Source organism: Mercenaria mercenaria, chromosome 13, assembly GCF_021730395.1.
Source record: "Mercenaria mercenaria strain notata chromosome 13, MADL_Memer_1, whole genome shotgun sequence".
Lineage (NCBI taxonomy): Eukaryota > Metazoa > Mollusca > Bivalvia > Venerida > Veneridae > Mercenaria > Mercenaria mercenaria.
In genome coordinates this window covers 21,028,865-21,054,984 of record NC_069373.1, presented here as the reverse complement: position 1 = coordinate 21,054,984, position 26,120 = coordinate 21,028,865, and the positions used below count along the sequence as shown (strand labels likewise).

At 40.9% G+C, this 26,120-nt stretch overlaps 1 protein-coding gene across 1 annotated transcript in view; it reads left to right on the top strand.

Moving 5' to 3' along the window:
- LOC123529454 (complex I assembly factor ACAD9, mitochondrial-like) overlaps positions 1 to 25,461 on the top strand; it is an 88,585-nt gene extending 63,124 nt beyond the window's left edge. The window contains exons 14-18 of the mRNA XM_045309784.2: positions 551 to 686; positions 1,935 to 2,012; positions 4,068 to 4,196; positions 11,363 to 11,435; positions 24,874 to 25,461. Coding sequence (XP_045165719.2) covers positions 551 to 686; positions 1,935 to 2,012; positions 4,068 to 4,196; positions 11,363 to 11,435; positions 24,874 to 24,971 — 514 coding nt within the window. The 3' untranslated portion in view covers positions 24,972 to 25,461. The remainder of the gene's footprint in view (positions 1 to 550; positions 687 to 1,934; positions 2,013 to 4,067; positions 4,197 to 11,362; positions 11,436 to 24,873) is intronic.
- The last annotated feature ends 659 nt before the right edge of the window (positions 25,462 to 26,120 follow it).

Sequence of the window (26,120 nt, the reverse complement as noted above, 5' to 3'; positions counted from 1 at the left end):
TATTTACCCTTACCAAAATAATGTAGACTGATGTTATCAAATAAATTAGTATGCTTTTCTTCATCCACTTTTCAATGAAAAAATCAATTTTTGTAGCATGTAATTTGGTAAACATCTGAAGAAAATGGCGTAACTGCATCAAGGGGAAACAACTTTAATGCAACTAAATATAAGTGTTATAAATTTCGAAGTATCTGCGGTGTACATGCAGTGTACTATTTTCTTGTACAAGTCCCTCCTGCGTACATGCAGTGTATTCCTTAAATTTTCAGAGTCTGTGCTGGGTACTTGAAGTGTACTAGTGACCTCCTGCGTACATGCTGTGTACTCGTCGAAATAGTACGCGGCATGCGGTGTATGTTAAATGTACTCCTCTGGCGTACTACTGTGTTCGCGGCATATACACAGCAAATACGCAGCATGTACGCCACAGAGGCTTGCTTCTGTAAGGGATAGTAAAGTTTTATGCTCACATACAGTGATAAAGATATGATTTATTGAATGGGCGGTCATGATAACTTTAACATTGTGAATTTTTGTTTGTTCACAGAAAGGCTAGAGACCCTTTCAACAATCCTTCATTAATTTGGAAAGGAGTGAAAATGTCTTTTAGAAACATGCTTGGGAGAGATACAAGACCAAAAATGACATTGAATCTTCATGAGGAAGTACATCCATCATTGAAGGTAAAAACAGCTAGATTTTTTTATTGTTATTTTTTTTTGGTTTGTTTGTGTGTTTGTTTTTTTTTTTGTTGGGGAGGGGGAGGGTGTTTTGCTGCCCCATCAAAAAAGAAGTGGTATATTGCTTGCTCATTATTTTGTTTGTTGGTCTAAAGAACGCTTATTCTTGCCTACCTAGCGGGGAAAGTATACATTTGTCCGAGCACGCGTCAGGGATAGATATTCCTGTCTTTCCCTAGGGAAAAACCTAGTCTTAAATAGCGTGCACTTATGTGACATCACATAGTGCTTGCACTAGTATGACATCATTAGCTATAAAAATAATGTCAGGAAATACCTAGATTTATTTGTCACCACAATCTATTTTTAAAGTGATAGGCAAGAAAAATGATCTAACATGTCTGCCTGTGTAAGACAGCTTTTTTCCCAACCCTCTGGACAGTTTGGATAAAAAAAACTCGTTAACGCTCGGTTTTTTATTCCACACTGTCCCTCGGGTAGGGAAAAACGCGTCTTACACAGGCAGGCATGTAAGATCCTTATAGTCTGACATAGGTCAAAGGCTGATAGGATGATTGCCAGTGGTCTTTAGATGACTACTTTTGTTTTAGGGTGGATAGGTCAAAGGTCAAGGTCACAGTGACCTTGAGACTGTAAAAGGTTTCTGATCATTAACTAAAGAGTTCTTTGGCCTACGGTCTTCTAACATCATAGGATGATTACCAGTTTTCATTCCCATACAATATCTTTTGGGTTGAGATATTGGAACTAAACTTGGCTGATATACTTAGGTATCTTATAGTTAGATAGATTTTGGGATCGCATTTGGGGTTTGTGGAGCCAAGATCAAGGTCACTTACTATAAATTAAATAGAAAAGTACAGTTTCTGCTCAACAACTTTAGTTTGGATTATTTAAATAAAACTTGACATATAGGTAGCTTTAAGAAGTGATAAGTTTGGGATTGCATATGTGGTCATATGGGTCAAGGTCAGCATATCTTATTAAATCTCCATACATTGAAAATTCTACTGTGGTGCAGTGGGCTAAGACACTTGTTTATTGTACTTTTTTGAATGTTGAAATTTTGGAAGTAACTGTGTTCCTGATCCAGGCTTTAACTTCTTTCTTTTTTTACTGCTGATAAAAATGAACCATTTAGATGCCATAGTATTTCAATATTTGAGTCCTAAAGTTTAATGTCACCTTCCTCTATATAAAACAAATACATGTAACAATGTCATATTTCAGGACCAGGCTGATCAGTTAGAAGAGGCAGTTCTCAGGTTTGAGCTGGTTGTGCAGAAGCTCCTTGTTAAATATGGAAGTGTAAGGAACTTTTATTTACAAATTTATTTTTATTAATACTGATTCATATTTGTTTAAATTGTATACAGTTATCATAGTTCCATAAATTATTTTTTAGGAATTTTCTTACTAATACTTGCAAGTTCACTGCTGCAGTCCTGTCAACTAATACTTACCATTTTCTGCAGCTGTCCTGTCACCTAATACTTGCCAGTTCTTTGCCACCATCCTGTCTCCTAATACTTGCCATTTCTCTGCCGAAGTTCTGTCCACTAATTCTTGCCAGTTCTCTTTGCTGTAGTATCTCCCAATGTTTTCTTGCCAGAAATAGTGTTTTCTTGTCATGTTTGATATTGATTAAGTGACTTCATAGACTACTCTTCGAAGAAGGAGAAATATATCATTCTACTCATTGCCAGTCAGTGTATCTGTCGGTCTGTCAGTAGGTTGGTAGACCATTTGGTTTCCATTCAATAACAATAGAACCCTTAGTCTCAAAATGGTCAAACTTCATAGGATGATTGCATGTGATCAGTACATGACACCTATTGTTTTGGGTTTTAGTAGATCAAAAGTCAAGGTCACATGGACCTTAAGACTTTTTTAAAAATGTTTTCTTCTCAATAACTGAAGAACTCTTTGGCCTACAGTCCTAAAACACATTAGGAAAATTGCCTGCAGTAAGTGGATGACTCTAATTTTCTTGTGGGTCAGTAAGTCAAAAGTCAAGGTCACTTTGACGTTTGGACTTAAAACAATTCATATTAAATAACTAAAGTATGCCCTGGCCTACAGTCTTCTAACTTGATAAGGTGATTGCCCGGGGTCAGTAGATGACCTCTTTGTTTTTGGGTCAGCAGGTCAAAGGTCACACTGACCTTGAGACTGAAAACGGTTTCCACTCAATAACTAAGGAATGCTTGACTTACGACCTACAGTTGTCAAACTTTATAGGATGATTGCCTGTGATCAGTAGATCACCCTTGTTGTTTTGGACTTCTGTAGGTCAAAGGTCAAGATCATCCTGACCTTGAGACTAAACTGGTTTCTGCTCAATAAGTAAGGAGTGCTTTGGCCTACAATTGTCAAACTTCAAAGTATGATTGTGTGTGGTCATTAGATGACATTGGCTGAATTGGGGATCAGTATATCAAAGGTCAAGGTCATAGTGACCTTGAGACTAAAACAGTTTCTCCTCAATAAGTAAAGAATGTTTGACCTACAATTGTTAGAGCCCGCCCGCTTAGCTCAGTAGGTAGAGCGTCGGTCTACGGATCGCGGGGTCGTGAGTTCGATCCTCGGGCGGGGCGTATGTTCTCCGTGACTATTTGATAAACGACATTGTGTCTGAAATCATTAGTCCTCCACCTCTGATTCATGTGGGGAAGTTGGCAGTTACTTGCGGAGAACAGGTTTGTACTGGTACAGAATCCAGGAACACTGGTTAGGTTAACTGCCCGCCGTTACATGACTGAAATACTGTTGAAAAATGGCGTTAAACCCAAAACAAACAAACAAACAATTGTTAGACTTCATTGGATAATTGCCTGTGGTCAGTAGATGCCTCTGCTGTTTTAGGGATCAGGTTGTCAAAGGTCAAGGTAACAGTGATTTTGACACCGAAAACAGTTGCAGCTCAATAACTAAAGAAGGCTTTGGCCTTCAGTCCACAAACTTCTTGGGATCAGATTGCCTGTGGTCAGTAGATGTTCATTGTTGTGTTTGGGGTAAGGAGGTCAAAGGAAAAGGTCATAGTGTTCTTGGGACTGAAAATTGGACAGGCTATCATGGGAGCATACGTGTTTTTACAAACAGCTTTTGTTTTAACTGTATTTAGTGGTCAGTTAACATAAACAGCTCATCAGTGTTTTCTAGAATTTTCTGACACTTGCTTCCCAAAATTCAGATATGGAGGACCTAATGATTTCTTTCATTTCATCACGCAGAGTATTAGCATTTCCTGCGAATCGAAACCAAAACTTCTACCGAATATGCTAACATGTTGGGCATCAATGCCCATTAAATACACAAGAGTTAGAATGAATATATTTTTATGTAGAACCTGTTTCCTTTCAGAAAATTAAAGATGCTCAGTTAGAGTTGGAAAGATGCGCCAATATCACAATTGACATTTATGCCATGACAGCCTGTATTGGTAGAACATCAAGGTCTCTGTGTATAGGCCTGAGGAATTCAGACCATGAGGTAAGCTTGTATTGGTAGAACATCAAGGTCTCTGTGTATAGACCTGAGGAATTCAGACCATGGGGTAAGCCTATATTGGTAGAAAATCAAGGTCTCTGTGTATAGACCCGAGGAATTCAGATCACAAGGTAAGCCTGTATTAGTAGAACATCAAGGTCTCTGTGTATAGGCCTGAGGAATTCAGATCACGAGGTAAGCCTGTATTGATAGAACATCAAGGTCTCTGTGTATAGACCTGAGGAATTCAGATCACGAGGTAAGTCTGTATTAGTAGAACATCAAGGTCTCTGTGTATAGACCCGAGGAATTCAGATCACAAGGTAAGCCTGTATTAGTAGAACATCAAGGTCTCTGTGTATAGGCCTGAGGAATTCAGACCATGAGGTAAGCCCGTATTAGTAGAACATCAAGGTCTCTGTGTATAGACCTTTAGGAATTCAGCTCACGAGGTAAGCCTGTATTGGTAGAACATCAAGGTCTCTGTGTATAGACCTTTAGGAATTCAGCTCACGAGGTAAGCCTGTATTGGTAGAACATCAAGGTCTCTGTGTATAGACCTTTAGGAATTCAGCTCACGAGGTAAGCCTGTATTGGTAGAACATCAAGGTCTCTGTGTATAGACCTGAGGAATTCAGATCACGAGGTAAGCTTGTATTGGTAGAACATCAAGGTCTCTGTGTATAGACCCGAGGAATTCAGATCACGAGGTAAGCTTGTATTGGTAGAACATCAAGGTCTCTGTGTATAGACCTGAGGAATTCAGATCACGAGGTAAGCCTGTATTGGTAGAACATCAAGGTCTCTGTGTATAGACCCGAGGAATTCAGACCACGAGGTAAGCCTGTATTAGTAGAACATCAAGGTCTCTGTGTATAGACCTGAGGAATTCAGACCATGAGGTAAGCCTGTATTAGTAGAACATCAAGGTCTCAGTGTATAGACCTTTAGGAATTCAGCTCACGAGGTAAGCCTGTATTGGTAGAACATCAAGGTCTCTGTGTATAGACCTGAGGAATTCAGATCACAAGGTAAGCCTGTATTGGTAGAACATCAAGGTCTCTGTGTATAGACCCGAGGAATTCAGACCACGAGGTAAGCCTGTATTAGTAGAACATCAAGGTCTCTGTGTATAGACCTGAGGAATTCAGACCATGAGGTAAGCCTGTATTAGTAGAACATCAAGGTCTCAGTGTATAGACCTTTAGGAATTCAGCTCACGAGGTAAGCCTGTATTGGTAGAACATCAAGGTCTCTGTGTATAGGCCTGAGGAATTCAGATCACGAGGTAAGCCTGTATTGGTAGAACATCAAGGTCTCTGTGTATAGACCTGAGGAATTCAGACCATGAGGTAAGCCTGTATTCAGGGTTCGCACAGACTTGAAAACTCCTTGAATTTCAAGCTGCTAGATGAAAAGTGCTTGAATTTGCAAAAACCTCCTTAAAACTCCTTGAATTCGTTTCTTGCCTTGAAAACTGCTTGATTTTATGATAAAAGTCCTTGAATTTCCTTCTTCAGAAATTTTGGTCAGCTTAATAAAAAAAGGATCGTAAAAGACGCTTTGTTATATGTACGCATCGCCATGTTTTATGTCTGCATAACCTATGTGTACCGTACGATACGGGTTTTAAACAGACCGGGACTAGGAAAATTACGACGTGTAAGAATTACGGACACCATTTCCGTTACCGATATCGAGGCTGATCACTACCAAATAGAATGTAAGCCTCCGCAGGTCTAGTCACAAGTAGTCCAAATATAAATAGTACTAATCTTTTTTCCTTTCCTAGTGCATTTTCTCGGCAGCAACGTGCTTACTTTTACCCTACCGCGTTTCAGTATGTATCACTTTGCATTGTAATGAAATCGGCATGTTCCTATCGCATGCTAGATAAAAATGGCGGCGTAAGAATTTAATGTCACGAAAAGAGAAATTGAAAGAAGCGAAAAGTAGTAAATTCAGCAGGTTGTATTTAACGAACTGTAGTTTTCTTATATAAAAGTTAACAGCCCCTTTTCTTTTTGTTTTTCTAAAGTAGCGATCTAGTTCTTTATGGGAATATAAGTCTCTGAAAATCTGATATGCTAGAAAATGTCGAAACACCGTTATGAAGTGAGTGGATTTTATATGAAATAAAGAACAGCTGGATTTAGTGGTGTTCAGCCTATAAGGGGCAATACATGTTATTTTCTGAAAGCCCTCGAAAATGATTGGAAATGCCATTAATCTATTCTTTATGATGTAAAACGGTAACAAATGGCTGAAAACGCTTAAATTTCTTGTGTTTTTGGAATTTAGATCGAATTTTCGACCAGGTGGCACTATTTTGGTTCGTTTTAGGACCTAGTAAATGTCTTTTCTCGCATTTTAGCACTTCAGTTGTCTAAATAATATTGAAATTAGCATGTTTCTGAATGAAAATGACAAACATCGTAACGATTAAATGGATGGTAAATGTAAATTCCACGAATAAGGTAAAATTAATTGAAATATTGCTTGCACAGGGCTAAATTTTGCATATTTTTGGGGATGGGGGTGACCTGTAATGAATTGTCATTTCTCTACATTTTCTCAATATTTTGTACCAAAACAAAGTAGAATCATTGTGAAATAGGTGTACCTTGAGAATGAATGCAAATTCATGGAAAAATAAGACAAAAATTTTCTCTTATAGGCTGATCACTACCAAATAGAATGTAAGCCGCCGCTGGTCTAGTCACAAGTAGTCCAAATATAAATACGTGCTTACTTTCACCCTACCGCGTTTCAGTATGTATCACTTTGCATTCTATTGAAATCGGCATGTTCCTATCGCATGCTAGATAAAAATGGCGGCGTAAGAATTTAATGTCACGAAAAGAGAAATTGAAAGAAGCGAAAAGTAGTAAATTCAGCAGGTTGTATTTAACGAACTGTAGTTTTCTTATATAAAAGTTAACAGCCCCTTTTCTTTTTGTTTTTCTAAAGTAGCGATCTAGTTCTTTATGGGAATATAAGTCTCTGAAAATCTGATATGCTAGAAAATGTCGAAACACCGTTATGAAGTGAGTGGATTTTATATGAAATAAAGAACAGCTGGATTTAGTGGTGTTCAGCCTCGAACAAAAAGGTGGCGGGTAAGGCTATTTTCCATAGGGCAAACGAACCACTGTGGCCATAGTCGACCTAACCCTAACCTCTAGTCAGTATATTAGAGTCATAATTTTAGTGGTGCAAAGCCTGGACTATGGCCGACTAAACTATAGAAAGTAGTGTTTCCCAAAGGTGGCAGGGGAGTGCAGATTTGCGAATTCCACATTGACGTGTGGGTACCAGTTTTGAAATATCCATAGAAATCTCGTTTTTGCTTATTTTTCTTTGAAACTACTATGGACTATTGCAGATACTATAGACTACATAAAGACGACTCTCCGGTCCTATGCAGCTGTCGCTTTCCATGCCAGATGTAATGAAAATTGGCCAAATCACCCAAATTTTATAGACCAAAATTAGCCAAACCGGGCCTCACTTTGAACTCTGCCATTCATCCATTTTGTATTTTTAAATCCAATTTCGTAGCATATAGGTATAGTGCGAACATAGATGCATACCCAGGTGGTGTGGAATGTGTCTCCCAACCACCACTTTATTTCCCTAATTTTCACTTGAAAAAAAGTGGATGGATAACAGCCGAGCGTCTGGTCGACTTTTTGTTCTGATGTTTATGTTTTAGCCTCAACCGGAAGTACGGAGCTAGGAATTTTAAAACACCCGCCATGTAGAATCATTAACCGTTCCTCATTCCCCAGATATATTAAAGAATTAATAATGATAAATAACCAGTAAGATGGATATGCCTTTATATCTACCCTGTCCTGTTTATACAGAAAATCGACCGGGGCCAAATTACGAAACCGCTCCCCTGCCACCAAATGTGTATTTTCAACAAAAAGTGGCTTTTATCCCATCCGTGGCTGCTCGAGCTCGAAAACAAACGGAAAGCCATGTGCAAATATTGTAACAAAGTTATTGACATAAGTTCAATGGGTGAATCGGCGCTGAAATCGCACGTCAAGTCTGAGAAGCACAAGAAAAATGTACCTGATCGAGTCACCCACGGCCACTCTTGATGTGTTTACTATTCCACCTTCGCCCCCAGCAGCAAGAGGCACCTAAAACTTGATCTTATATGACATGATAAGTCGCTGTTGATGTAAGAAGTGTTGATCAATTTTTTGCCAGTTATTTTGGTTGATAAAGTGTTGATCAATTGCAGATTGGAACTTTATAGAAAAACTTATATCACTTGATAGTCATTTTGGATGTACGAAGTGTTCACCAATTGTAAGCCAGTCATTTCATGTGCAATAAGTGCTTGTTCAATTTTTTGCTTATCCTTGAAAACGTAATAAAAGTCCTTGAAAACTCCTTGAAAACCCCTTGAATTTTTTGTCAGTCTGGCTGTATGAACCCTGGTATTAGTAGAACATCAAGGTCTCAGTGTATAGACCTTTAGGAATTCAGCTCACGAGGTAAGCCTGTATTGGTAGAACATCAAGGTCTCTGTGTATAGACCTGAGGAATTCAGCTCACGAGGTAAGCCTGTATTGGTAGAAAATCAAGGTCTCTGTGTATAGACCTTTAGGAATTCAGCTCACGAGGTAAGCCTGTATTGGTAGAAAATCAAGGTCTCTGTGTATAGACCTGAGGAATTCAGATAACCAGGTAAGCCTGTATTGGTAGAACATCAAGGGCTCTGTGTATAGGCCTGAGGAATTCAGACCACGAGGTAAGCCTGTATTAGTAGAACATCAAGGTCTCTGTGTATAGACCTGAGGAATTCAGATCACGAGGTAAGCTTGTATTAGTAGAACATCAAGGTCTCTGTGTATAGGCCTGAGGAATTCAGACCACGAGGTAAGTCTGTATTAGTAGAACATCAAGGTCTCTGTGTATAGGCCTGAGGAATTCAGACCATGAGGTAAGCCTGTATTAGTAGAACATCAAGGTCTCTGTGTATAGACCTGAGTGATTCAGATCACGAGGTAAGCCTGTATTGGTAGAGCATCAAGGTCTCTGTGTATAGACCTTTAGGAATTCAGCTCACGAGGTAAGCCTGTATTGGTAGAACATCAAGGTCTATGTGTATAGACCTTTAGGAATTCAGCTCACGAGGTAAGCCTGTATTGGTAGAACATCAAGGTCTCTGTGTATAGACCTGAGGAATTCAGATCACGAGGTAAGCCTGTATTGGTAGAACGTCAAGGACTCTGTGTATAGACCTTTAGGAATTCAGCTCACAAGGTAAGCCTGTATTGATAGAACATCAAAGTCCCAGTGAAAAGACCCAAGGAATTCAGATCACAAGGTAAGCCTGTATGAGTAGAACATCAAGGTATCTGAGGAGTTCAGACAGTGAGGTAATTCTCTACTGGTGGAACATCAAGGTCTCTGTGTATAGACCTGAGGAATTCAGATCACGAGGTAAGCCTGTATTGGTAGAATGTCAAGGTCTCTGTGTATAGGCCCAAGGAATTCAGACCATGAGGTAAACTGTATTGGTAGAACATCAAAGTCTCTGTGTAAAGGCCTTAGGAATTCAGACCATGAGGTAAGCCTGTATTGGTAGAACATCAAAGTCTCTGTGTATAGACCTGAGGAATTCAGACCATGAGGTAAGCCTGTATTGGTAGAACATCAAGGTCTCTGTGTAAAGGCCCAAGGAATTCAGACCATGAGGTAAGCCTGTATTGGTAGAATATCAAAGTCTCTGTGTATAGGCCTGAGGAATTCAGACCATGAGGTAAGCCTGTATTGGTAGAATATCAAAGTCTCTATGTATAGACCCAAGGAATTCAGACAATGAAGTAATTCTCTACTGGTAGAATGTCGAAATCTCTTTGTATAGGCCAGAGGAATTCAGACCATGAGGTAAGGTGTATTGGTAGAGCGTCAAAATCTCTAGGTATAGGCCTGAGGAATTCAGACCATGAGGTAAGCTGTATTGGTAGAGCGTCAAAATCTCTATGTATAGGCCTGAGGAATTCAGACCATGAGGTAAGCTGTATTGGTAGAACATCAAGGTCTGTGTGTATACACCCAAGGAATCTATGTGAGGCACTGAGGATGTGAACCAGGAGTTGTAAAACATCAAGATGGGTAAAGGCTCGAGAAATTTAGACTGTTTACTTCAAATCACTTGCCATACCACTTTGGGTTTGCAGATTTGCTTTTGGTGTGGATTTTTTTCATGTAAATAATCAAGCTGGCCCACAGAAGATTGATGGGTCTACCAGGCTTGAAATAATGACTGGCAGGGCACGCACCATGGGTCTTCCTCCACCATCAGAAGCTTGAAAATCACAATATGACCTGTAATTGAGTCAGTGTGAAGTCAAAGCCTTCAAAAACAGATTTCATGCAATATGATTGTTTGCTGAATTATAACAAAGGATTTTTATTTCAAAATGTGACCATGAGATAATCATTATAAATTACACTGGTATGAAAATACACTTAAACAAAGAAGAATATAATGTATACATACAAGGGACATCTGAAAAGTAGTGGCAACAGTGGTGGGCTTAGTTTATACCTCAGTCATTTCCAAAGGAATGACTTTGGGAAATGACTATGTGAGACCTTCAAAGTACACTCCACCTGACTGTACACACTTTTCCAGGTGCAAAAGCCATCCAAAAAATGCATTTTTGAATCGCTCTTTAGGTATACTGGTTATACACTGGTATAGAGCACTTCCAGCTGCGCTGCGCGTTTTAAAGCGGCGCCCCCTTAAACATGATTTAATTACGGGTGCAACCAAAAGTCACAAGGGGAGAGATCAGGGCTATACCATGGATGTGGTAAAACCCCAATATAATTCGTCTTGAGGTATTCCTGAACTACAGCTGAACGATGAGCCGGTGTGGGGGAATTGCATTGGAGCAGTTAGCACAGGTAGACGTAATTTACTTGAGGAATAAAACTAAAATCAACCTGGAAATGCCCAATGAAAGCAATAAAAAAACTAAAAGATGCAACTGTGGCATTGCCTCACTCGTTTTGCCATATTTAATAAACATCATTGAATTTTGGACTACTTCACCTGTAACACTGTGTAGTCACTTCCTGTTTGTTGTAAACAGTCCTGTATAAGAATCTGATATTTCACAGTTTCATATTTTCAGGTTTTATTGACACGACTCTTCTGTGACGAAGCAGTTAAAAGAATAAACAAGAATTTCAAAGAAATTTATGAAGGTACATTGTATTTTATTATCTTTTTAGCTCACCTGAGCCAAAGGCTCATTGTGAGCTTTTGTGACCGGTCAATGTCCATCGTGCATTGTAAGTCGTGTGTCCGTCAACATTTTCTAAAAACATCTTCTTGAAAACCACTGGGCAGAATTACATCAAACTTCGCAGGAATGATCCTTGGGTGGTCCCCTTTCAAAATTGTTCAAAGAATTTAATTCCATGCAGAACTCTGGTTTCCAGGGCTTTGATATCTGGTGTGTAGCATCATCTAATGGTCCTCTACCAAAATTGTTCAAATTATCCCCCTAGGGTCAAATATGGCCCTGCCCCGGGGGTCACATGGTTTATTGTCGAGCCCGCTTGCGGAAGCGAAGACATAGTTGTCCAAATAGCTGTTCGGTGTATGTGCGTGCGTCTGTCCTGATTTGTTTGTCCGGACCATAACTTTGACATGCATGGAGCAATCTTGTTTATATTTGGCATGAATGTTAACCACAGTGAGACGGAGTGTCATGCGCAAACCCCAGGTTCCTATCTCAAAGGTCAAGTCACCCTTACAGGTCAAAGTCAAATTCAAAAATGACTTTGTCTGGAGCATTTCTTCTTCATGCATGGAGGGATTTCGATATAACTTGGCACAATTGTTCACCATCATGAGACGGAGAACCAGGTCTAAGGTCACACTTGGAGGTCAAAGGATACAAGAATGACAACTTTGTGCGGAGCATTTCTTTTTCATGCATAGAGGGATTTTGATGTAACTTGGCACAAGTGTTCACCATCATGAGACAGAGTGTCATACGCAAGAACCAGGTCCCTAGGTCTAAGGTCAAGGTCACACTTAGAGGTCAAAAGTCAGATACAAGAATGACTTTGTCTGGAGTATTTCTTTTTGATGCATAGAGGGATTTTGATGTAACTTGGCACAATTGTTCATCATCATGAGACAGAATGTCATGCACAAGATCCTAGAATTACTTCCCTTTGTTGTTACTATAAATAGCTTGTATTTGTAACTTTTTTATTACTGGTCGTAGGGAATAATCAAGACCACTTTTCTGTAGTACAACATGCATGTTACATCCAATTTTCAGGTGTATTTTGACCTATCTCTACTGGTGAGAATTTTTATGTGGACTTAGAATTTTTTTTATGCCCCCAAAGGGAGGCATATAGTTTTTGAACCGTCTGTCTGTCTGTCCGTCTGTCGGTCTGTCAGTCTGTCCGCAATTTTCGTGTCCGGTCCATATCTTTGTCATTGATGGATGGATTTTCAAATAACTTGGCATGAATGTGTACCACAGCAAGAGGACGTGTCGCGCGCAAGACCCAGGTCCGTAGCTCAAAGGTCAAGGTCACACTTAGACTTTAAAGGATAGTGCATTGATGGGCTTGTCTGGTCCATATCTTTGTTATCCATGGATGGATTTTCAAATAACTTGGCATGAATGTGTACCACAGTAAGACGACGTGTCGCACGCAAGACCCAGGTCCGTAGCTCAAAGGTCACGGTCACACTTAGACGTTAAAGGATAGTGCATTGATGGGCGTGTCCGGTCCATATCTTTGTCATCCATGGATGGATTTTCAAATAACTTGGCATGAATGTGTACCACAGTAAGACGACGTGTCGCACGCAAGACCCAGGTCCGTAGCTCAAAGGTCACGGTCACACTTAGACGTTAAAGGATAGTGCATTGATGGGCGTGTCCGGTCCATATCTTTGTCATCCATGGATGGATTTTCAAATAACTTGGCATGAATGTGTACCACAGTAAGACGACATGTCATGCGCAAGACCCAGGTCCGTATGTCAAAGGTCAAGGTCACACTTAGACGTTAAAGGTCATTTTTCATGATAGTGCATTGATGGGCGTATCCGGTCCATATCATTGTCATTCATGCATGGATTTTAAAATAACTACGCATGAATGTGTGACACAGTAAGACGACATGTCGCGCGCAAGACCCAGCTCTGTAGGTCAAAGGTCCTAAACTCTAACATCGACCATAACTATTCATTCAAAGTGCCATCGGGGGCATGTGTCATCCTATGGAGACAGCTCTTGTTTTTTTTTAGCTCACCTGAGCCAAAGGCTCATGGTGAGCCTTTGTGACCGCTCAATGTCCGTCGTGTGTCATGTGTCCGTCAACATTTTCTAAAAAAATCTTCTCCTTGAAAACTACTGGGCAGAATTTCACCAAACTTCACAGGAATGATCCTTGGGTGGTCCCCTTTCAAAATTGTTCAAAGAATTTAATTCCATGCAGAACTCTGGTTGCCATGGCAACCGAAAGGAAAAACTTTAAAAATCTTCTTGTCCAAAACCGCAAGACTTAGAGCCTTGATATTTGGCGTGTGACATCATCTTATGGTCCTCTATCAAGATTATTCAAATTGTGCCCTGAAAAGAGGCCCCGCCCCGGGGGTCACAAGTTTTACATAGACTTACATAGGAAAAAAACTTTAAAAATCTTCTTGTCTAAAACCACAAGACCTAGACCTTTGATATTTGATATGTAGCATTGCCTTGTGGTCCTCTACCAGAATTGTTCAAATTATTACCCTGGGTTGAAAAGAGACCCCGCATTGGGGGTCCTCAAGTTTTACATAGACTTGTATAGGTAAAAACTTTAAAAATCTTCTTGTCTGAAACTGCAAGGCATAGGCTTTCGATATTTGGTGTGTTGCATTGCCTTGTGGTTCTCTACCAAAATTGTTCAAATTATTACCCTGGGGTGAAAAGAGGCCCTACCCCTGGGGTCCCAAATTTAACATAGACTTATATAGGGAAAAAAATAAAATTCTTCTTGTCTAAAAATTAAAGGCCTATAGCTTTTGATATTTGGTATGCATCATTGCCTAGTGGACCTCTAACAGGATTGTGCAAATTATGCCCCTGGGGTGAAAAGAGGCCCCACCCTGGTGGTCACTTGTTTTATGAGTTATGTAGGAAAAAATACTATATAATTATCAGATCATATTTCCTGCACTGTTTGACTATATTTACCTGTTGTATCCAAGTGATTACATGTCACCTTACTGTAACCTTGACCTACTGACCTACTTTCTTGCTTTTTGAGATACAGCCTTGAAGTTTAGATGACATGTACAGTTTGCATACCGATCTTAAAACTGACTTTCAGTTACCATGAATGTGACCTACTGACCTACTTTCTAATATTTTAACATCAGTTTGCCATTTTTAGCTCATCTGATTTTTTGAAAAAAAAATGATGAGTTATTGTCATCACTTGAGCGGTTGTCGGCGTCAGTGTCGGCGTCGGCGTCTGCGTCGGCGTTGCCTGGTTAAGTTTTATGTTTAGGTCAGCTTTTCTCCTAAACTATCAAAGCTATTGCTTTGAAACTTGGAATACTTGTTCACCATCATAAGCTGACCCTGTATAGCAAGAAACATAACTCCATCTTGCTTTTTGCAAGATTTATGGCCCCTTTTGTACTTAGAAAATATCAGATTTCTTGGTTAAGTTTTATGTTTAGGTCAACTTTTCTCCTAAACTATCAAAGCTTTTGCTTTGAAACTTGGAATACTTGTTCACCATCATAAGCAGACCCTGTACATCAAGAAACATAACTCCATCTTGCTTTTTGCAAGAATTATTGCCCCTTTTGGACTTAGAAAATCAGTTTTCTTGGTTAAGTTTTATGTTTAGGTCAGCTTTTATCCTAAACTATCAAAGCTATTCCTTTAAAACTTGCAACACTTGTTCACCATCATAAGCTGACCCTGTACAGCAAGAAACATAACTCCATCCTGCTTTTTGCAAGATTTATGGTCCCTTTTGGACTTAGAAAATATCAGATTTCTTGGTTAAGTTTTATGTTTAGGTCAACTTTTTCTCTTAAACTATCAAAGCTATTGCTTTAAAACTTGCAACTCTTGTTCACCATCATAAGCTGACCCTGTACAGCAAGCAACATAACTCCATCCTGCTTTTTGCAATAATTATTGCCCCTTTTGGACTTAGAAAAATCATTTTCTTGGTAGAATATTATGTTTAAGTCAACTTTTCTCATAAACTATCAAAGCTATTGCTTTAAAACTTGCAACAGTTTTTCACCATCATAAGTGGACACTGTACATCAAGAAACATAACTCTATCCTGCTTTTGCAAGAGTGATGGCCCTTTTTAGACTTAGAAAATCATGGGTAGGACAATATTTCTATTATACAAAAAAAATCAGATGAGCGTCAGCACCCGCAAGGCGGTGCTCTTGTTAAAGCTTTAGCTAGGAAATTTGTTCAAGCAAACAACTCTACTCAGGTGAGCGATATAGGGCCATCGTGGCCCTCTTGTTAAGATTTACATCCCTTTGTTGTTACTTTAAATAACTTATATTGTAACTTTTTGCAATCTCTTTACTTGGCATAGATGTTTGCCTCAATGAGACAAGGAGTGTCATGTGCAACTCCCAGTCCTTTTGACAGCTGGCGGGCTTGACATGTTGCCCGTGGGCATCTAGTATAGACTTATATAGGGAAAACTTTGAAAATCTTCTTGTACAAAACCAAACAGCCTAGGGCTTTGATATTTGGTGTGTAGCATCATCTAGAGGTCCTCTACCAAGATTGTTCAAATGATCCCCCTAGGGTCAAATATGACCACACCCCAGGGGCCCCAAGTTTTACAGAGACTTATATAGGAAAAAAAGTTTAAAAGTCTTCTTGTCTGAAACCACAAGACTTAGACCTTTGATATTTTGTTTGTAGCATTGTATTATGGTCCTCAACCAGAATTAATCAAATTGTACCCCTGGGGTGAAAAGAGGCCCTGCCCTGGGGGTCCAGACTTTTATATAGACTTATATAGGAAATAACTTTAACTAGACCTATCAGGCTATCGCTGTAGGTGATGAATGTACCCCCTGCACACACTGACACAGTACATTGCACTTTGACGCACACAAGACTGCATAATTATGTGGACTGTAAGTATAAAGACTCTATGTATATAGTATAGTAACAAAAAACAAAGTCCCATAACTCTGCAGAATATTTATCTAAAAGAATGTAACATGCACCAGGCACAAGTAGTGTTAGTACTGATCGCTTGTGTGAAGTTTCATTAAATTGTGTGCTAGGGTTCGGGAGATTAGGTGCGCACAAGATTGCATATGCAGACTGTATGTATATAGTATATTGACAAAAAACAAAGTCCCATAACTGTGCAGATTTTTTTTTCGGAAAGAACCTAACATGCACCATGCACAACTAGGGTTACTACTGATCACTTGTGTTAAGTTTCATTAAATTGTGTGCATGGTGCGCACAATATTGCATATGCAGACTGTATGTTTTAGTATAGTAACAAAAATCAAAGTCCTGTAACTCTGCAGGTTTTTTTTTCTGAAAGAACCTAACATGCACCATGCACAAGTACAGTTGTTACTGAACACTTGTGTGAAGTTTCATTGAATTGTGTCAAGGGGATGAGGAGAATTCGTGCACACAAGATTGTGTCTATGTATATAGTATAGTAACAAAAAACAAAGTCCTATAACTCTGCAAAAAAAAATTCTGAAAAAAGCCTAACATGCATCATGCACAACTACTGTTGATACTGATCACTTTTATGAAGTTTCATTGAATTGTGTCAGGGGGATGAGGGGAGTTGGTGCGCACAAGATTGTGCCTATGTATATAGTATAGTAACAAAAAACAAAGTCCCATAACTCTGCAAATTATTTTTCTGAAAGAACCTAACATACACCATGCACAAGTACAGTTGTTACTGAACACTTGTGTGAAGTTTCATTAAATTGTGTCAATGGGATGAGGAGAATTGGTGCACACAAGATTGTGTCTATGTATGTAGTATAGTAACAAAAAACAATGTCCCATAACTCTGGGGGCACTTAATTATTATATGAGTTATATACGAAAAAATACCTGATCCTATTTCCAAGACTGTTTAATTATAATAACCTGATGACCCTAAGTAATATGATGTCACTTGACTGTGACCATGACCTGCTGACCTACTTTCTTGTTTATCCCCCCGCCAAAGGCGAAGGGGATATTAGAAATGCTCTCCGTGCGTGCGTCTGTCCGTCCATCCGCAACGATCTTTGTCCGGAGCATAACTCCAAAAGTACTGGAGGGATTTTCTTCGAACTTCATACACTGATAGAACACATTGGGAGGAAGTGCAGTGTGCAAGAACAATAACTCTACCTTGCCTATTTTTGAGTTATTCCCCTTTATCTTATTTTCTTAAAAAAATTTGTCCAGAGCATACTCCAAAAGTACTGGAGGGATTTTCTTCAAACTTCATACACTGATAGAACACATTGGGAGGAAGTGCAGTGTGCAAGAACAATAACTCTACCTTGCCTATTTTTTGAGTTATTCCCCTTTATCATATTTTCTTAAAAGATTTTGTAATTTTGTCTGAAGCATATCTTCTTCATGCATGGAGGGATTTTGATATATCTTGGCACAAATGTTCACCACCACGAGGCGGAGTGTCATGCGCAAGAACCAGGTCCCTAGGTCTAAGGTCAAGGTCACACTTAGATGTCAAAGGATACAAGAATGAAAACCTTGTCTGGAGCATTTTTTCTTCATGCATAGAGGGATTTTGATATAACTTAGCACAAATGTTCACCACCATGAGACGGAGTGTCATGCGCAAGATCCAGGTCCCTAGGTCTAAGGTCAAGGTCACACTTAGAGGGCAAAGGTCGATACAAGAATGACTTTGTCCGAAGCATTTCTTTTTCATGCATGGAGGGATTTTGATGTAACTTGGCACAATTATACACCATCATGAGACGAAGTGTCATGCGCAGTTCCCTTCTTTAGAATTACTTCCCTTTGTTGTTACTTTAAATAGCTTTTATTGTAACTTTTTCATTACTAGTTGTAGGGAAAAATCGAGACCACTTTTCTGTAGTACAACATGCATGCTACATCCAATTTTGAGGAGTATTTTGACCAATCTCTACCTGGTAAAGATTTTTGTGTGGACTTACAAATTTTTTTTATTTTTTTTAAGATTAACTTCCCTTAGTTGTTACTATAAATAACTTATATTGTAACATTTTTATAATTGACCGTAGGGAAAAAACAAGACTACTTTTCTGTGGTACAACATAGTGTTACTTTCCAATTTTAGGTGTATTTTAAGGTATCTCTACCTGGTAAGGAGTTTTTTTGTGGACTTAGAAAAACAAAAGACTTACAATGATTACTTATAAAACAACCACAAAATTAAAATTCCAAGCTTTCCCCAAAATTAATACTTTCAGACACTAACTTGCCAGGAACTTTAGCCTTCAATTATAATATGCCCGGCGGGGGATTAGCCATGTCTAACATGGATCTTGTTTTAAATTTAGATGACATACACAGTTTTGCACACCGATCGTAAAACTGAATGTCATTGACTATGAATATGACCTACTGACTTTCTTAATAGTTTAGCATCTGTTTAAACTGTAAGTGGAGGCTCAGGGTGAACTGTAAGTGTAGGCTGCTCAGGTTGAACTGTAAGTGTAGGCTGCTCAGGTTGAACTGTAAGTGTAGGCTCAGCTGTAAGTGTAGGCTCAGGATAAGCTGTAAGTCTAGGCTCAGGGTGAACTATAAGTGAAGGCTTAGGATGAACTGTAAGTGGAGGCTCAGGATTAGCTGTAAGTGTAGGCTCAGGGTGAACTGTAAGTGTAGGCTCAGAATGAACTGTAAGTGGAGGTTCAGGGTGAACTGTAAGTGGAGGCTCAGGATGAACTGTAAGTGTAAGCTCAGGGTGAACTGTAAGTGTGGGCTCAGGGTGAACTGTAAGTGGAGGCTCAGGATGAACTGTAAGTGGAGGCTCAGGGTGAACTGTAAGTGTAGGCTCAGGGTGAACTGTAAGTGGAGGCTCAGGGTGAACTGTAAGTGTAGGCTCAGGATGAACTGTAAGTGGAGGCTCAGGGTGAACTGTAAGTGTGAGCTCAGGGTGAACTGTAAGTGTGGGCTCAGGATGAACTGTAAGTGGAGGCTCAGGATTAGCTGTAAGTGGAGGCTCAGGATGAACTGTAAGTGGAGGCTCAGGGTGAGCTCAGAGTGAACTGTAAGTGTAGGCTCAGTGTGAGCTCAGGATGAACTGTAAGTGGAGGCTGAGAGTGAACTGCAAGTGTAGGCTCAGTGTAAGCTCAGGATGAAATGTAAGTGGAGGCTCAGCGTGAACTATAAGTGGAGGCTCAGGGTGAGCTGTAAGTGTAGGCTCAGGATGAGCTGTAAGTGTAGGCTCAGGATGAACTGTAAGTGTAGGCTCAGGGTGAGCTGTAAGTGTAGGCTCAGGATCAGCTGTAAGTGTTGGCTCAGGTTGAGCTGTAAATAGAGGCTCAGGATGAACTGTAAGTGTAGGCTCAGCTGTAAGTGTAGGCTCAGGGTGAACTGTAAGTGTAGGCTCAGGGTGAACTGTAAGTGGAGGCTCTGGGTGAGCTCAGAGTGAACTTTAATTATAGGCTCAGGATAAGCTGTGAAGTGTAGGCTCAGGGTGAACTGTAAGTGGAGGTTCAGGGTGAACTGTAAGTGGAGGCTCAGGGTGAGCTCAGAGTGAACTGTAAGTGTTGGCTCAGGATAAGCTGTAAGTGTAGGCTCAGGGTGAACTGTAAGTGTAGGCTCAGGATGAACTGTAACTGGAGGCTCAGGGTGAACTGTAAGTGTAGGCTCAGGATGAACTGTAAGTGGAGGTTCAGGGTGAGCTCAGAGTGAACTGTAAGTGTTGGCTCAGGATAAGCTGTAAGTGTAGGCTCAGGGTGAACTGTAAGTGTAGGCTCAGGATGAACTGTAACTGGAGGCTCAGGGTGAACTGTAAGTGTAGGCTCAGGATGAACTGTAAGTGGAGGCTCAGGGTGAACTGTAAGTGGAGGCTCAGGGTGAGCTCAGAGTGAACTGTAAGTGTTGGCTCAGGATAAGCTGTAAGTGTAGGCACAGGGTGAACTGTAAGTGTAGGCTCAGGATGAACTGTAACTGGAGGCTCAGGGTGAACTGTAAGTGTAGGCTCAGGATGAACTGTAAGTGTAGGCTCAGGGTGAAGTGTAAGTGTATGCTCAGGATGTACTGTAAATGGAGGCTCAGGATGAACTGTAAGTGTAGGCTCAGGGTGAGCTGTAAGTGTAGGCTCAGGATGAGCTGTAAGTGTAGGCTCAGGGTGAGCTGTAAGTGGAGGCTCAGGATGTACTGTAAGTGTAGGCTCAGGGTGAGCTGTAAGTGTAGGCTCCGGATGAACTGTAAGTGTAGGCTCAGGATGAGCTGTAAGTGTAGGCTCAGGATGAGCTGTAAGTGTAGGCTCAGGATGAACTGTAAGTGTAGGCTCAGGATGAACTGTAAGTGTAGGCTCAGGGTGAACTGTAAGTGTAGGCTCAGGATGAACTGTAAGTGTAGGCTCAGGGTGAATTGTAAGTGTATGCTAAGGATGTACTGTAAATGGAGGCTCAGGATGAACTGTAAGTGTAGGCTCAGGGTGCGCTGTAAGTGTAGGCTCAGGATTAGCTGTAAGTGTAGGCTCAGGGTGAACTGTAAGTGTAGGCTCAGGATAAACTGTATGTAGGCTCAGGATGAACTGTCAGTGAATGCTCAGGATGAGCTGTAAGTGGAGGATCAGGGTGAGCTGTAAGTGGAGGATCAGGGTGAACTGTAAGTGTAGGCTCAGGATGAACTGTAAGTGTAAGCTCAGGATGAACTGTAAGTGGAGGCTCAGGATGAACTGTGAGTGTAGGCTCAGGGTGAACTGTAAGTGTAGGCTCAGGGTGAATTGTAAGTGTATGCTAAGGATGTACTGTAAATGGAGGCTCAGGATGAACTGTAAGTGTAGGCTCAGGGTGCGCTGTAAGTGTTGGCTCAGGATTAGCTGTAAGTGTAGGCTCAGGGTGAACTGTAAGTGTAGGCTCAGGATAAACTGTATGTAGGCTCAGGATGAACTGTCAGTGAATGCTCAGGATGAGCTGTAAGTGGAGGATCAGGGTGAGCTGTAAGTGGAGGCTCAGGGTGAACTGTAAGTGTAGGTTCAGGGTGAACTGTAAGTGTAGGCTCAGGGGTGAGCTGTAAGTGTAGGCTCAGGATGAACTGAGTGTAGGCTCAGGTTGAACTGTAAGTGGAGGATCAGGGTGAACTGTGAGTGTAGGCTCAGGGTGAACTGTGAGTGTAGGCTCAGGATGAACTGAGTGTAGGCTCAGGGTGAACTGTAAGTGGAGGATCAGGGTGAACTGTGAGTGTAGGTTCAGGGTGAACTGTAAGTGTAGGCTCAGGGGTGAGCTGTAAGTGTAGGCTCAGGATGAACTGAGTGTAGGCTCAGGGTGAACTGTAAGTGGAGGATCAGGGTGAACTGTGAGTGTAGGCTCAGGGTGAACTGTGAGTGGAGGATCAGGGTGAACTGTAAGTGTAGGTTCAGGGTGAACTGTAAGTGTAGGCTCAGGGGTGAGCTGTAAGTGTAGGCTCAGGATGAACTGAGTGTAGGCTCAGGGTGAACTGTAAGTGGAGGATCAGGGTGAACTGTGAGTGTAGGCTCAGGGTGAACTGTAAGTGGAGGATCAGGGTGAACTGTGAGTGTAGGCTCAGGGTGAACTGTAAGTGTAGGCTCAGGGGTGAGCTGTAAGTGTAGGCTCAGGATGAACTGAGTGTAGGCTCAGGGTGAACTGTGAGTGGAGGATCAGGGTGAACTGTGAGTGTAGGTTCAGGGTGAACTGTAAGTGTAGGCTCAGGGGTGAGCTGTAAGTGTAGGCTTAGGATGAACTGAGTGTAGGCTCAGGGTGAACTGTAAGTGGAGGATCAGGGTGAACTGTGAGTGTAGGCTCAGGGTGAACTGTAAGTGGAGGATCAGGATGAACTGTAAGTGTAGGCTCAGGGTGAACTGTAAGTGGAGGATCAGGGTGAACTGTGAGTATAGGCTCAGGGTGAGCTGTAAGTGGAGGCTCAGGGTGAGCTGTAAGTGGAGGCTCAGGGTGAGCTGTAAGTGTAGGCTCAGGGTGAACTGTAAGTGGAGGATCAGGGTGAACTGTGAGTGTAGGCTCAGGGTGAACTGTAAGTGGAGGATCAGGGTGAACTGTGAGTGTAGGCTCAGGATGAACTGAGTGTAGGCTCAGGGTGAACTGTAAGTGTAGGCTCAGGATGAACTGAGTGTAGGCTCAGGGTGAACTGTAAGTGGAGGATCAGGATGAACTGTAAGTGTAGGCTCAGGGTGAACTGTAAGTGGAGGATCAGGGTGAACTGTAAGTGTAGGCTCAGGGTGAACTGTAAGTGGAGGATCAGGGTGAACTGTGAGTATAGGCTCAGGGTGAGCTGTAAGTGTAGGCTCAGGGGTGAGCTGTAATTGTAGGCTCAGGATGAACTGAGTGTAGGCTCAGGGTGAACTGTAAGTGTAGGCTCAGGATGAGCTGTAAGTGTAGGCTCAGGGTGAACTGTGAGTTTAGGCTCAGGGTGAGCTGTAAGTGTAGGCTCAGGGGTGAGCTGTAAGTGTAGGCTCAGGATGAACTGAGTGTAGGCTCAGGTTGAGCTGTAAGTGTAGGCTCAGGATGAACTGAGTGTTGGCTCAGGGTGAGCTGTAAGTGTAGGCTCAGGATGAGCTGTAAGTGTAAGCTCAGGGTCAGCTGTAAGTGTAGGCTCAGGGTCAGCTTAAGTGTAGGCTCTGGATGAGCTGTGAGTGTAGGCTCAGGGTGAACTGTGAGTGTAGGCTCTGGATGAGCTGTAAGTGTAGGCTCAGGGTCAGCTGTAAGTGTAGGCTCTGGATGAGCTGTGAGTGTAGGCTCAGGATGAGCTGTAAGTGTAAGCTCAGGGTGAGCTGTAAGTGTAGGCTCAGGGTCAGCTGTAAGTGTAGGCTCTGGATGAGCTGTGAGTGTAGGCTCAGGGTGAACTGTGAGTGTAGGCTCAGGGCAAGCTGTAAGTGTAGGCTCAGGATGAGCTGTTAGTGTAGGTGGGTAAGCTCGTCAAAGGCTCAGGGTTAGCTTTTAGTGTATTTGGGTAAGCTTGTTAGAGCAAAAGGTTCATAGTGAGGTATTAATGAAGTTGTGTAAATTCGTTAGGCGAAAGACAGTGCCCTTGACTTTACTTCTTCATGATAGTAATGCTTGAGATTTTGTCTTAACCTTGATATTGTGACAGTTTAAAAAATATCTTTTCTATGAGGTATTACAGGCAGTTTAGGTAGGAATGTATCCACTCTTTTTGTACAGTTTGCATTATGTGATGCATTTAACAGAGGTAAAACTGTCTTGTCAGGCTAAAACAATTATGTGTATTGTACTTTACAAAATATTTCTTACTGGTCTATACTTTAGCTACCATATTGCAATTCAGTAATTGTTATATACTCAAAGCAGCATTTAACAGTCCTTTCTCATTTGGTTTGATGTTCTTGATTTTATTTACTACAGCTATGATAAAACTGAACATGTACAATAATAATAATAATGTTTTTATCAATTAAATGTACATTTGAGCCGTGCCATGGGAAAACCAACATAGTGGCTTTGCGAACAGCATGGATCCAGATCAGCCTGCGCATCCACGCAGTCTGGTCAGGATCCTTGCTGTTCGCTAACAGTTTCCCCAATTCCAATAGGCTTTAAAAGCGAACAGCATGGAGCCTGACCAGACTGCGCAGATGCGCAGGCTGGTCTGGATCCATGCTGGTCGCAAAGCCACTATGTTGGTTTTCTCATGGCACGGCTCATTTCAATACCTTTCTTATATAATGTATGTCTGTAATTATGTTGTTTTGTTTCATGTATAATGTTTTTCAATTCATAACCGGAGGATAGGAAATACTAAATGTGTTTAAATGTCATTGCCCGGCAGAAAGTTGATTAGTCTCGCACATCATTCAAAACCACTGCAAACAATTATCATATCATACCAAGGCAGAGAATTAACATTTAAAAGGATGAATGTTGCTGATGCCAGCTCTTTCACAAATATTAGCACCAACTTTATTTTGTACGTAATGCTGGTATTCGTCATTCTTGCATTAGCAACTCCAGGAATACTGTGAATCTTTTATTAACATTTACTTCAAACTGGTAAATGGTATCAATCCTACTGTCTTTTTATTATTCACAAGTTAAAAGACAGACTGTACTTTTAGACAGGTTAGTTACCTTAGTTCATACACTGCACCTTTAGACATGATACCTTAGTTAACCTTTAGCCTGATAAATTTCTAAAATAGGACTGGTCCATCATTCAATTTGGGCAGTACTAGTGTACTATTTATTATTCTAATGGCCGTTCACTGGAAATTAACTGACTGAATAGCTTACAGTGCAGATTATGATCAACCTGCCGGATGTGCATGCAGATCTTGGTCTGCACAGGTTTTAATGGCAGAATCGCTAGCCACTAGCACTAGCAGGTTAAAGGTTAACAGACAGACTGTACCTTCACCAAGTTGTAGTAAATTTGCTAAATGTAGATTGCATCTATGTCCACCTATTTTTCAGGTCCACAGGAAAACAGTGATGATCTCAGATGCAGGATCGCAGATGCAATATTTGAGAACAAAGGTTATGCTGCCACACATCCATTGGCTCACAGTTAATGTGGACTGGTTCCACTGTCAATGATATAGACTATGTATTGTCTGGTATGACCTTCCATGCAAAAGTTACATGTGTATTCATTGAAATCTGGCAGTGTAGTCAGTAGTCTGGCTATAACATTATAAATGTACGCAGGTGTATATGAAAAATGAAAGAAATGAATTCTATATGCAGATGTCAACCGTATTTGTTACCTTTGCCTATAGGGCAATTTGTGAGAATAAACTTACTGATGGAAACGTGTGAACTCGGCAGTAAGTGCTTGAGAATGCTGAAATAAGATTTTAAAGGGACACACTTCCAGATTTATTAAATTTATTCAACTTTAGATAGTACACAATTGTGGAAACTGAATCTCCAGTACCTTGTGTATCCTCTCTTGACTGTGATACTAATGCACGAGTTGTAAGAAACAAGGAGGCAAGTGCTATAGTTTATTTTTCTTTTGCAAAATGGTTGCATAAAATTCAGATAAAATACTTGTGTATATATAGTGTCTGTTGTTTTTGAAGGGTTATGCAGTCAGGATTTTATGAAGTTGCCGTAATTTTCAAGAAATGAAACTGAAACTACTAAGATTTGTTTCCAGAAAAACATGTCAGAAATAACTCCTGAACAGACTCCATCAAACCAAGTGTACTGTCAATGTCCTTGGTTGTGTTCTGAGATTTTAAAGGATGTGATAGATTTTTATGCCCCCGAAGGGAGGCATATAGTTTTTGAACCGTCTGTCTGTCGGTCTGTCCGCAATTTTCGTGTCCGGTCCATATCTTTGTCATCGATGGATGGATTTTCAAATAACTTGGCATGAATGTGTACCACAGTAAGACGACGTGCAGTGCGCAAGACCCAGGTCCGTAGCTCAAAGGTCAAGGTCACACTTAGACGTTAAAGGATAGTGCATTGATGGGCGTGTCGGGTCCATATCTTTGTCATCGATGGATGGATTTTCAAATAACTTGGCATGAATGTGTACCACAGTAAGACGACATGCAGTGGGCAAGACCCAGGTCCGTAGCTCAAAGGTCAAGGTCACACTTAGACATGAAAGGATAGTGCATTGATGGGCGTGTCCGGTCCATATCTTTGTCATCGATGGATGGATTTTCAAATAACTTGGCATGAATGTGTACCACAGTAAGATGACG